The 13,307-nt window shown below is 41.3% G+C and overlaps 1 protein-coding gene across 1 annotated transcript in view; it reads left to right on the forward strand.

Annotated features, from left to right (window-relative positions):
- Positions 1–13,307, forward strand: part of mpp7b (MAGUK p55 scaffold protein 7b) — a 120,700-nt gene that overhangs the window by 22,584 nt on the left and 84,809 nt on the right. The window contains 1 exon segment of the mRNA XM_079613738.1: positions 9,043–9,183. Within this exon segment, the coding sequence (XP_079469864.1) occupies positions 9,043–9,183 (141 nt within the window).

A 13,307-nucleotide genomic window follows, 5' to 3' on the forward strand; every position in this document is an offset into this window, starting at 1 on the left:
TGCAAGTCTTCTGGGTTCCAGTAAAGATGGCGTCTTCAGCTCCTCTTCGTGCGTTGCTATGGGATATCCAAAAACAGCTTCATCTGCTGAGTGAAGAACAGCTGTATAGTCTTGCTTTGTCACTGGAAGATGAAAGAGGCTTGGAGGTTCCTAAAGTGACTGGTACCAATGAACCTGAACTTTTTGAATTCATTGTGGATTACATGAAAAGCGATCAGCTTAGAACGCTTGAAGATGAAGGTATGTCTTGTTTGCTAATCATCAAAGACAAGATTGATGAACTAAAATCCAGCAAGGAGAGTGAATCAGACATGGACACTGCAAACAATGGTAAAGATGTTAGTGGTGGGTCATCAATGACAGAACAGGTATCTGGGTTGGTTAAACTGACTGATGTTGCTGCTTTGTTGCCCCGCAGAGATTTCAAAATGCATGGTGGTGTAATTTCAGATGCTAGTTCAGACATGAGTTACAACAGTGTATGCAAACAAATTGATGAGGGTTTGAAAGAAAAATTCTCTGAATCTGAAATCATACGCACAGTGTTAAGAATGATCAAACCCGGTAACTTTAAAGACATGTTGACCAACAAAGATGATCTGACTGTTGCAGAACTGAAACGGTTCTTAAAGTCGCATATGAGAGAACGAAGTAGCACTGAATTGTTTCAGGAGCTTAGCAATGCTAAGCAGCAAGATAAAGAAAGCCCACATCAGTTTGTCTATAGACTAATGGGGTTGAAACAAAAAATTATCTCGGCATCACAACATAGTGGATCAGAGTTTAGCTATGACAAAAGACTAGTGCAGGGAGTGTTTCTGCATACACTGTATCAGGGGCTAAATGAGAAAAATGGTAATATCAGATTGGACATTAAGCCTTACATCTCTGACTTGACAGTGACTGATGACTTCATCTTAGAGCAGGTTACTAAATCAGCTAATGAGGAAGCAGAGAGACAGAAGCGCCTAAGCACGGTACATAAACACAAACTCCTGACTGTTAGTTCCTCCCAGTCCCAAGAGGATACTGAGAAAAGCTATGACACATTGCAAAAGAGAGTAGAAGGAGAAGCTAGAGCAAATCGCACTGCCTTAATGGAACTGACAGCTCAGGTTTCTGCTCTCACTAAAAACCTTGAAAAGATGATGAGACCCTCTGCTGCAATTGAAAGCCAAACTGCCGCACCATTAATGAATGTTAAAGTTTCAGACAAACCTGAAAGCAAGCGTAGATGTGACGACTGCATCCAGCAAGGAAACCAGGACTGCTGCCATTGCTTCCGCTGCGGCCAGGCAGGACACAGAGCAGTTGGTTGCTTAAAGAAGGGAACGAAGGTGGGAAACGGAAGACGGTCACTGGTACGGGACAACCAGTGACCCCATCAAGCTGTCCGTCCCATGTAAAGGTAAACAGTGCGCCTACACACCATCCTGAAAATTTCAGTTGGAAAAATCGTCAGTCACCAAAAAAACAAGCAGCACAACTGATTGGCAGAAAATGTATGCTGTCATGTTGGTTAAATGGGGTTCTTACTGAAATGCTGTTGGATACAGGGGCTCAAGTAAGCATGGTAGGAAAGACATGGGTAGAAAAGTTCCTTCCCAATGTGCCTATCAAGCCTATAGAAGACTTACTTTCCGACCATCAGCTTTACATTACTGCTGCCAATGGCTGTGTGATTCCATTTGTTGGATGGATTGAAGTACTCTTTGAACTCAAAAGTAGTGGATCTGGAACCTTTTCCATTCATGTACCAATGCTAGTAAGCGACTGCTGTAATGACAATCCACTTCTGGGTTTTAATGTCATTGAAGAATTGATCAGAGGAAGCAGTGACCGGCCAAACAGCACGGAAAATCTAACCATTCTGCTGAGTAAAGCTATGAATGTAAGACAGAGCATAGCTAACAATATTGTCAATGTTGTCGTTCAATTAGCAGATGCAGAGGAAATGTTGGACAGTTGTGTGGTAAAAGTAGGAAAAAAAGGACTCACAGTTAAAAGAGGCGAACTTTGCGAAGTCAAATGCAGAATTAGAGGTAAGCCTGAAGGAGGAGTCATGCCATTCGAACCACTTCCAGAATGGCCAGCCCAAGATGGCCTTGAACTATTTCCTACTGTGGTTGATGTGCCAAATGGTGTGTCTAAAGTAGTGAAGATTCCTGTCCTGAATTCCACTCAACATGACATTTACCTCCCTGCAAGGACAGTGTTGGGTACTATCACTCCGGTTTTTGAAGTCCTACCCCTCATTCCATGTAGTGGTGCTGGAACAGGAAACAACCAGGAGGAAAGTGAGGTTTATGTTAATCAGTTGAGCCAACTGGATAAGGGAAGTCAGTTACCTGTCAACAAAACAATTAAATGGCACCCACCTGTTGATTTAGAACACCTTTCGAAACCAGAGCAGGAGATAGTTAGACGAATGCTTTACGACGAATCCGATGTCTTTGCTCACGATGATGGGGATATAGGATGCATTCCAAATCTGAAGTTGAAGATAAATTTAAAAGATGACACTCCAGTTCAGAAATGCTACAATTCCATTCCAAAACCCCTATACAAGGAAGTTAAAGAGTATGTACAAAACCTCCTCGACCGTGGCTGGATTAAGAAATCTTCCTCTGCGTACTCCTCACCAGTGGTTTGTGTCCGGAAGAAGGACAGTAGCTTACGGCTATGTGTTGACTTTCGAGAGTTGAACCGGAAGACTATTCCAGATAGACACCCACTACCGAGGATACAAGATTTGCTGGACAGTCTAGGAGGATTCACATGGTTCTCCATTCTTGACCAAGGGAGTGCATATCATCAAGGATTTGTGGATGAGGAGTCAAGGCAGATGACGGCATTTAGCACTCCCTGGGGACTCTATGAGTGGAAGCGTATCCCTTTTGGATTAACTAATGCTCCAGCAGCCTTCCAGAGGTGTATGGAGAGTGTTTTAGAGGGCATAAGAGACAAATGCTGTTCTCCTTACCTGGATGATGTGCTTTGCTATTCAAAAACCTTTCACGAGCATGTCGAAGACCTTAGGCAAGTGCTCTGCCGAATGCGTGAGTATGGTATCAAACTCCGACCAAAGAAATGTGAACTCTTCAAGACGCAGGTCAGATACCTTGGTCGGATGGTGTCAAGAGAAGGCATTGAGATTGACCCGAAGGATCTTGAGGCTGTATTGCAATTGAAAAAGAAAGAACCAAAAACAGTGGGGGAAGTTAGAACTCTATTAGGGTTTCTAAGTTACTACAGATCCTTCATCCAGGATTTCTCAAGAATAGCGAAGCCACTGTATGAGCTCCTGCAGAACCCCAAGGGAAAGACTGTTGTGAAAGTAGCAAAGACCAGCCAAAGTAAACAGAAGGTGAGGAAGGAGACCAAAGCACAAATGCCATCGAGAACCCCTATCCAGTGGACATCTGAACATCGGGCCATTGTGTCAAAATTCATAGAGATGCTTATCAATCCACCAATTCTGGCATACCCTGATTTTGACTTGCCTTTCGTGTTGCACACCGATGCATCAAATGAGGGCTTAGGTGCTGTACTTTACCAGCGACAAGCCGGCAAACTTCGTGTTATCGGATTTGGCTCAAGAACATTGACTCCAGCAGAGCGCAGTTACCATTTACATTCAGGTAAACTGGAGTTTTTAGCTCTCAAGTGGGCAATCTGTGATAAATTCAGGGATTACTTGTACTATGCCCCAACATTTACAGTGTACACAGACAATAATCCATTGACTTATGTCTTGAGTACCGCCAGATTAAATGCTGTGGGTCATCGCTGGGTCGGTGAGTTGTCCGATTTCCATTTCGATATAAAGTACAGACCAGGTAAACAGAATGCAGACGCAGATACACTTTCACGATTTCCAGTAGACATCACAGACCACCTGAGTGATTACACGGAGACTGTGCCATCTGAGGTTGTGTCAGCCATGTGGCAAGGGAGTAAAGCTGTCGTTGAAGAAGAGGTACCGTGGGTGGCTTCACTGACTCTTTACTCAGCAAGTGATGGGGAAGAGGAAATGTTGAAAGGGCAAATGGTATCCCCAATAGCCCAGGAGGATATCAGAGCTTCACAACAGGATGACATAAGTATCAAGGAAGTGATCAAGCTTAAGGAAAGTAGCTGGATCCCAAATGGCAAAGAAAAAAATGTCATGACCAGAGGAACCAGACGTTTGGTTCAGGAGTGGAACAAGCTAGTAGTGGAGGAAGGAATTCTGTACCGACACTCTGGTAATCGGAAACAGCTAGTCCTACCTGAAAAACTGAAGCCATTGGTCTTGAAGAACCTCCACGACAACATGGGCCACATTGGTGCTGATAAGGTAACCCATTTAGCACGTGATAGATATTACTGGCCTTTCATGCAGAAGGAAATTGATGATTATGTGATCAAAAAGTGCAACTGTATCAAACAGAAGCGTCCGAATGTTCCTGAGAGAGCGCCCATGGGTTCGATCACCACCAGTTCACCCTTCGAATTGGTTTCCATTGATTATCTGCATTTGGAGCCAAGCAGAGGAGGGTACGAATACATACTCGTCCTTGTGGATCATTTCACGCGCTTTGCACAGGCATATCCAACAAAGAATAAATCAGGAAAAACGGCAGCAGAGAAAATCTTTCAGGATTTCATACCACGCTTCGGATATCCAGAGAGACTACACCATGATCAAGGACGGGAGTTCGAAAATAATTTGTTACAGACACTGCAACAACTGGCAGGGATTTCTCATTCAAGGACTACCCCTTACCACCCACAGGGTAACCCAGTTGAAAGGCTAAACCGTACCTTGTTACAAATGCTTCGCACTCTGGAGGAAGAGAAAAAGGCTGATTGGAAAGAACACCTTCCACATCTGGTTCATGTGTATAATTCTACCAGACACGAAGCCACTGGATACTCACCGTTCTTTTTACTGTATGGGAGGTCCCCCAGGTTGCCAATTGATCTGATGCTTAACCTAAAACCGGAAAAAGAGACCCAAAGCCACAAGACGTTTGCTGAGAAGTGGGCATCCAGAATGCAAGAAGCTTACAAGATTGCATCCGAAAATAGCCAAAAGTCATCTGCGAAAGGAAAGAAGTACTATGACAGGAAGCTGAAAGGAGTACCTCTCCAGCCAGGTGATCGGGTTTTAGTAAGGAACCTTTCTGAGAGAGGAGGTCCAGGCAAGCTTCGTCCCTACTGGGAGAAGGAAGTGCACAAAGTAGTGGAGAGGATCAAAGAGGGGCCGGTGTACAAGATCCAACCTGAAACTGGTAAAAAGACAATTCGCGTATTACACAGAAACCTCTTACTACCAGTGAATGATTTACCTGTTGAAGATCACACTCTAAAAGTACCTGTAAAGACAAGACAACTGAATAAGAGGAAAGTCACAGAGCGGAGTGTAGATCGGGAAGAGGAAAGCTCGGAGGACGAACAATGGTACTATCCTTACTTACCAGTGACTCCAGGGAATCATGACCACGTTGAACTACTACAAAAGTCTCAGACTGAAAAGAGATCTCAGTTAAGATCGATTGCAAGAGAGTTTTACCCTTCTGCAACAGCATTGTCGGAACCAGTGGCCACAGTGGATCAAGCAGAAGACGAGGAGCAGGTTCTAGAAGAAGAGGATATTGTCGGATACGGCTCAGAAGAGCTGCCTCCGTCAAGTCAAGAATTACCTGTAAGGCAAAATGAACAATGTGAGAGTGTTGATGAAGAGGACCAAGAGACTTTACGAAGATCAAACAGACAAGCAAAGCCAAAAGGAATACTGACTTATGACATATTAGGTCAACCGATTTACAGACAAAGTCATTTAAATGCAGTCCAGCCTTACATGATTCCGAGAAGTCCAATGACTTACCAGGTAGTTAATGCAGTTCCTTGGTGGCAACCAATATCTATCTGGACTTGTTAGATGAATGACTGAGAGGAAATAGACTGACCTAGTATTGATGTCAGGAGTCATAAAAAAAATAGGGGAGAGTGTGACGGACTGAAAATATTACAGTGAAAGATAAAAGTATTGAGTAATAAGAGGTACCTCAAAATTCTTTCTTTTTTTTCTTCTCTCTTTCTTTAGTTCAAGTATTTAAAAGAGTCTAAAAAGTTAGTCTAATGTTTTCATGGATTAAGTGTATTCTGAAAGAGGCCTGTAGGTGGCGCATGGCACTAGAGTGATGAGGAATGACGTTCTGGTCAAAGGGCAAAGTCATTAAAAGAAAGCGCCAGAACGCTGCAGACACTAATGTGTGTTTTCTCATCATTTTATACAGGTATGTAAAATGTTTTGTATGGATCAATATCGATCATTAGTGATAATTGAGACATTCATAAATACATTTAGACTCTGTTTGTTCAGTTTAACTGATTGTGAGTGTTCAAAATGATTATTTTATTTGTGATTCCGTCGATGTAAGCTCCAGCTGAGTAAACAGTCCAAATTCACGATGCTTGTAGAAAACGTGATTTGTAAGTGGGAGATTTGAAACAATTGTACAACAACAACTATATTGCCTGTGTAATTTTTATAGATTTTCCAGGCTGAGCTGTATAATGTGTTGTATTGTGTTTACTCACACCATTTCGTTTATGTGGAAAAGTGAAATTCAAGATGACGTTTTACTCTAAAAATATACACTTGTAAGTGTTAAAACAGCATCGGGTGAGACTGTTGATCATTATTAGTTGATTTATTTCATCTAAGTTTTTCTATTTGTTTCATAGAAGTTATTCTGACTTCTCTTTGTTTAGAACTGCAATATATATAAAATAGATAAAGAAAAACTTGAGAGTGTTGAGTGAAAACACAGTGTGATGGTACAAGACAAGACACATGTAAAGTTGTATCTACAGTAGATGTTTATTGAAGTTGTTTAAAAGTGTAATATCGAAGAGAAATGGTCAAATATATTACATTAACTGACTTAATGGACATACATTTAAATGCTGTGAATTGAATTATGTATGCATGACCTGTTTTGAGTTATATTTACCTGTTACCTGAAAAGGTTTGAAAAAAAAGTCATTAAAAGAAAGCGCCAGAACGCTGCAGACACTAATGTGTGTTTTCTCATCATTTTATACAGTTACTTTATCTCATCCTTCCCTGTTTGAGACCGGTAACACTAGCGTGTTATGGGCAACAACAACTCAACCTGTAAGAAATCGAAAGGACATAAGTACTCGTTCATTCAATTTTCGACCTATAACCCATGTTGAACTTGCCAAACCTACAATCAAATCTGAGATTTCTCAACGGCAATCGGCTGAAAGGGACAAATTTAGCCGTCTAGCCCCATAGACTCCCATTCATTTTGCACTCGGGGGTGATTGCCCCCAGTGGAACTCTGGTGGAACTACAACCAAAACTCGGTACAATAGGACTTAATAGGGAGTGAACAGGCTCTCCGTAGACGGGCTCTGGCAACGCATAGTTGTCACAGAGCTCAACTGCACGCATGCTGGAAGAAGTAGTAAATTATTGAGTGTAAACAATCTTTGCCGTTGTTGTAAAAAGAATTTAATAATTTGCAGAGTACTTACAAGCACGAATAGCATTTTTGAGAGAAATACAAAAGGTGTATGTATATACGAACAAGTTCTCCGTTTAGGATTAGATCTCGACAATAAAGCAAATAAATCTTCTCGCATTTGTCGGCCCTGTCTCAACTTTATAACACGGTTGCAACGCGACTTGACTGATTTAAAAAAATGGAAAGACGACGAAAGAGACCAGGCTGAAGAAGCGTGTTCATCTGAGGCTTCAGAGAAAAGAGATCGTGAGCCCATCCCTTCCATTGGTTTTCATTGCGTCCCATCTTCTTAGCGACCATCGGAGCCAGCTGATAAATTAAACTTTTGCCGAATCCCATAGGAAGGACGGCAAACACATCTTTCCGATCGACAATGCCTTGATTGCGGTTCTCTGTTCGTCTTTTAAAATGAATGCGCTGTCAATTTATTTTATAACAGACGCGGAATATAAACATCTCAATTCTCCAGCTGCAGTCATCTTTGTTGAAAACCAAATCAACCCAACCGCTCTTTGATGACGTGGTGATTACGTAACCGCAGATCATCTGTCCATCATCGATTAAAGCCCGCCCTGGCAATTTGATTAGCTCGGCCTTCTGGGAGCTGAGCATAATTACTCCTCAACGGATCGAGTCCAGACTGAACTTCCCAACCAAAAAATTTTGTGTGCTGGGTTCGGGCTGACTCCCAGACTACTTTTTCGTACCTACCTCCATCAACATTTTAAATCCAAATTTGAAATAGATTTGTACGCTGAGGCCTGGGAAGTGTACAATAACTTGGTGTTCCGCTTGTTGTTTTTTGTATTTTTTATTTATAAAAAAAAAAAAAATCAGTGTGTATGTATCCTACGTGTACGTCTTTAGCTGTTATTTGTATTTTACGTGTATTTATTGTCTGTAAGGGCAGCTACTACTATGCACTACGCACTCTTGAGTCAATGGCAAATTTCCCCTAGGGGACAATAAAGTATATTCTATTCTATTCTAAATGGGCGTGGCAGAGCCTATAAAATTAACCAGAATTTGCCATTATAGCAGGTTTAAATCGACTGAAGCGACAAACTTGCCATGTTACTATAGTGCGGCAGGCTGCGCAATACTCGTTTCCTACTCTCAGGGAACCGAGGTTACGTTAGTAACCGAGTACGTTCCCTTTCGAGAACGGTCACGTCGTATTGCGTAGCTATACGCAGTGGGGACACAATGTAAAACGCTGCACCATAAGTAACTGGCTGCAACTAAAGCCCAGGACCCCTGGGCTCACAGAAATGAGCCATAATTCATATAGAAATATATATATAATGATAAGACCAGACACCGTCGGGACTGGATCATATATATGGTGAAGTCATAACCCAAATATTAACCAATAGACCGGACACCATCGGGTCTGATTATACATAGGGACTAAAAACAGCCAAAGGCTGGTTCATAGTAAGGGATAGTGTGTAAGGGATAGACAATTTCATACCTGTGCTCTCATTATCCTCTTCAGGCTTTTCTCTCAGTGCATGACATGGTGGCCCAGAAAGCGTTTGACCCTCGGTTGCCGCCTCTGCCTCCACTCCCTGATAACGATGAGAAAGAGGAAGATTCGATCAAGATCGTTTGCCTGATGAAAAACCAGGAGCCACTGGTAGGTCCCTCTAAACGTGAGTAAAACATAAGAATATAGTCCATTTATATTATGCTGGTTAAAAACAGGTTAGTTCATGCAGGTTAGAAGCTCAGCAGTTAATTCATTCTGAGATCTGCTTCAGCTTTACATATAAAGTACATTGTACTCCCATTAAAGCTAGAGTAGGTATTGTTGGAGAGCTAGCCAGATTTGAAAGTGGCACCTCTTCTAAGCTCCGCCCCCTCCTGTCAGTGCTCCGTCCAAAGCTACGCCCCCCCACAAACATGAACGCGCATCCACATTTGGAGTCAGCTACATGTACCTACCAGACCAGTGATGCGCGGGTTGATCCAAAATGAGCGGGTGCCTGCGCCCGCGGTTACGAGTCATCCAAAAATATTTTTCATGATATTTGGGTCGCGGTCGGTCGGGTCGTTTACCTTTGTAATTTATATAGTACTAGACACAATGTTCTATGAAATACATAGGTCTACACTTTATTGGCTGAATGCGCGAGGATGACGCACGAGCTCAGTCAGAGATGACAGTGGGAAATCCTTATTTACCTTTTGAATGTTGAGCGCGTTATTAACTTTTGAATAAAAGCTGACGCGGGACAAAATGCCCGATTTCCCAACGCGTTGAACTGAGCAATGCCATTGTGCCATTTTAATAGGCTACTTTTAAACTCATATAGCTCAGTAATGTCAGTTTTATGTAGCCTATTTGCTGAGAGGGGGCGGGATTTTTGTTGGGAAAGTCCGGGGAGAGACGCACACTTCGATTAGACTGGATAAACACATGCAGCATCTTAATTGTTAAGAAAATGAAATGAAATAAATGAATAAATCAAGCCTTTATTATAAAACACTAGGCTATATTATACAGCATTCTGAAAAATGCGCACCCCTAGTTCCTCCGTCTATGGCCCATGACGCGATGAGCATTTACTATAGCTACTTTAAAAAACGTGGGTCGGGTACAATATTTTCTTTCTTTTTTTTTGCGGTCCGAGTTGCGGGCGGGTTAGTTGAAAACGTCGGTCGGGTGCGGGTTGTTTATACATTGACCCGCGCATCACTGCTGTGCACGCAGTGGTGCTCGGGCACGAGACATGAAGGCATCTGATTGGTTCTTTACATTCGCACCGAATGGCAGTGATTGGTCAGAGTTTTTACTGTCCTACAGCTGCTACAGAGGTCAGATTTGTTTCATTCCTTTTTCTGAACACATAATGTATTGACTACTATCAGAATGGCAGGACCATTTCACCCAGTATAAAAAAAAAATGTTTCTGAACAGGATTACCAACCCTAGCTTTAACCCTGTCAACTATCAGATACCTTTAAAAACTCATTTTTGAAGAATGTTTTAAAATCATCCATAGGTTAACTTCCCATTCCTCATGTTTAGATAAAGGTCATGGCTCTGAAACTGATTAGGAATCAATTGAAATCAACTGAAATTGATTACTTCGCTGAATTGTTTTTGATTGTAATCAGCAGAACACTAATAAGGCCAGCGTATTTAGAGGGAAGATTTGGATTATCCTATAATGCTAGAGTATCAAATTGCAACCTGGATCAGTTTTGCCCTCAACTCTACCTCCAGAATCATATTTTCCATCACTGAACAAAACCATCTGGACTTACAATTGTGTTAGTTAAATGGGATGCTTTGAATACAAATAGGAAACTGTACAGCACTCTGCATGTAAAACGCATGACTTCAGATTCAACCCTCTCAAACAAGATTTATCTTTTTACTGTGGGTTATCCTTCTACTTCTGACGCACAATGTGGCTGTATTCCCATTCACAATGCATAGCTTGTAAAATGGCGATTTTTCTCCATTTTTACTCCTTTTGTCTATAACATCTGGTGAATAATGTTGAAGGAGGCAGCCATTTGAATGAGGCTTTATGAATTTCAGAGAATGAACGGAAAGAGCATCATCAGTTTTTGGTATGACCGTGACAAAGAGTCCCTCCTTGCCATCCACTCACTAGACTCAATGTTTTTTTTTTTTTTGTTCATCTGTTGTCTACGATGATTGTGATTAGAATGGAATAGTCTATGATGAATTAATAATTAATAACAGTCAAATACACAACATATTCTAGAAGTCTGAAGGGAACAAATAGATGCAGTTTCATCAAATAAAAAATACAAGAAACAATTTCTGGAAACAAAACAAAAAATACTAGGTAAGAAAAGCATTTTTTTTTTTGCAGTGAAGGATCATGCGACACTGAAGATTGGAGTAATGATACTGAAAAATAAGATTTGCCATCACAGGAATAAATTACATTTTACAATATATTTAAATAAAAAAAACATTTTATTCATATATATAACATTTGTAAACATTACAGTTTTCACTGTATTTTTGATTAATTAAAGGGGTGGTAAAGTATGATTTCACTTTTCTAACTTTTGAACAACATCTGCAAAGTTGCATGCTCAAAGTTCAAAGCAAAGGAAGATATTTTCTTTTAAAGATAAGGACTACAACAAACGGCTGGTAGGGACTACACGACATTCCTCCGGGGTTAGTGACATCAGCAACCCTAAAATGTACATAAGCCCCGCCCCCGGGAACACAGTCCATGTTGAGAAGAGGAAAAGTTGTTGTATAAGAGTACATTTGTGAGTCAGCTCAAACTTTAGCATCCATCTTTTCACATGCAATAGAAAGTCACTCTGTGCATCTCACAACAGTTCCTATACGAGCGATTTATAGATTACCATGACAGAATATGCTAATTGAAGATAGTTAACTCCACATCAGCAACATAAATTCATCAACTAACCATTCAGAGACGTCCTGTTGCAGTCTACATGTTGCCACTTCTTGAGTCTCTCCATCTTTGTCTAACTCTGTTTTAACATTAAAGGCAGAACAGTTTCTGTTATTTTAGTGTGTCTGCGTGAGGTAATCGCAGCTGCTAACACACAGAAGCTCTTGAAACCCGCAGATGGGAGTTTTAGTTACTGAAACATGTTCTGAGGGCAGAAAGGAAAATGATTGGTTTACAGCTTCAACCAATGAAACTGAAGCAAAGGCGGGGTCAAGACGTTTGAACTTGCAGAGGGATATTATTAGTCGGACTCGCAACACACAAGAAAAACGCTTCGTGGGGAAAACGCATTTATTGCAAGGTAAGTGATTTTACCATATATTTTGTTAAAATTCAGCATCCTCTAACGTTTCTTAAGATAATCAGCGAACATTGAAATGCACAGAACTAATCATCGTCTAAATATGGTATTGTATGCGTTTTGATTCGACTGTTTACTCAGTCAACCGCAACATAGCTGCTTAGGACGTAACTGGTGTAAAACCTATGTGTAAAACATGCTTTTCCAATGCTATCTCGCTGTGTGTGAAATTGATATGCGACAACAGAACTCGTTCAAATCTCCGAGAAATTTCAACGGTCAAACTGATACATCTCCCGTCCTCGCGCTGCTCTCAGGGCAGGAATAGCCTACTAAATAGATTCAGATCGCTGTTATTTTAGTGCATTACGCGCTGCTCTCAGGGCAGGAGTAACTCAATAGATTCAGATCGCTGTTATTTTAGTGCATTACGCGCTGCTCTCAGGGCAGGAATACTCAATAGATTCAGATCGCTGTTATTTTAGTGCATTACGCGCTGCTCTCAGGGCAGGAATACTAAATAGATTCAGATCGCTGTTATTTTAGTGTATTATGCGCTGCTCTCAGGGCAGGAATACTCAATAGATTCAGATCGCTGTTATTTTAGTGTATTACGCGCTGCTCTCAGGGCAGGAGTAACTCAATAGATTCAGATCGCTGTTATTTTAGTGCATTACGCGCTGCTCTCAGGGCAGGAGTAACTCAATAGATTCAGATCGCTGTTATTTTAGTGTATTACGCGCTGCTCTCAGGGCAGGAATACTAAATAGATTCAGATTGCTGTTATTTTAGTGCATTACGCGCTGCTCTCAGGGCAGGAATACTAAATCGATTCAGATCGCTGTTATTTTAGTGTATTACGCGCTGCTCTCAGGGCAGGAGTAACTCAATAGATTCAGATTGTTGTTATTTTACTGCATTACTCGCTGCTCTCAGGGCAGGAATACTAAATAGATTCAGATCGCTGTTATTTTAGTGCAT

Source organism: Phoxinus phoxinus, assembly GCF_949152265.1.
Source record: "Phoxinus phoxinus genome assembly, chromosome: 5".
In the NCBI taxonomy this organism is placed as follows: Eukaryota; Metazoa; Chordata; class Actinopteri; order Cypriniformes; family Leuciscidae; genus Phoxinus; species Phoxinus phoxinus.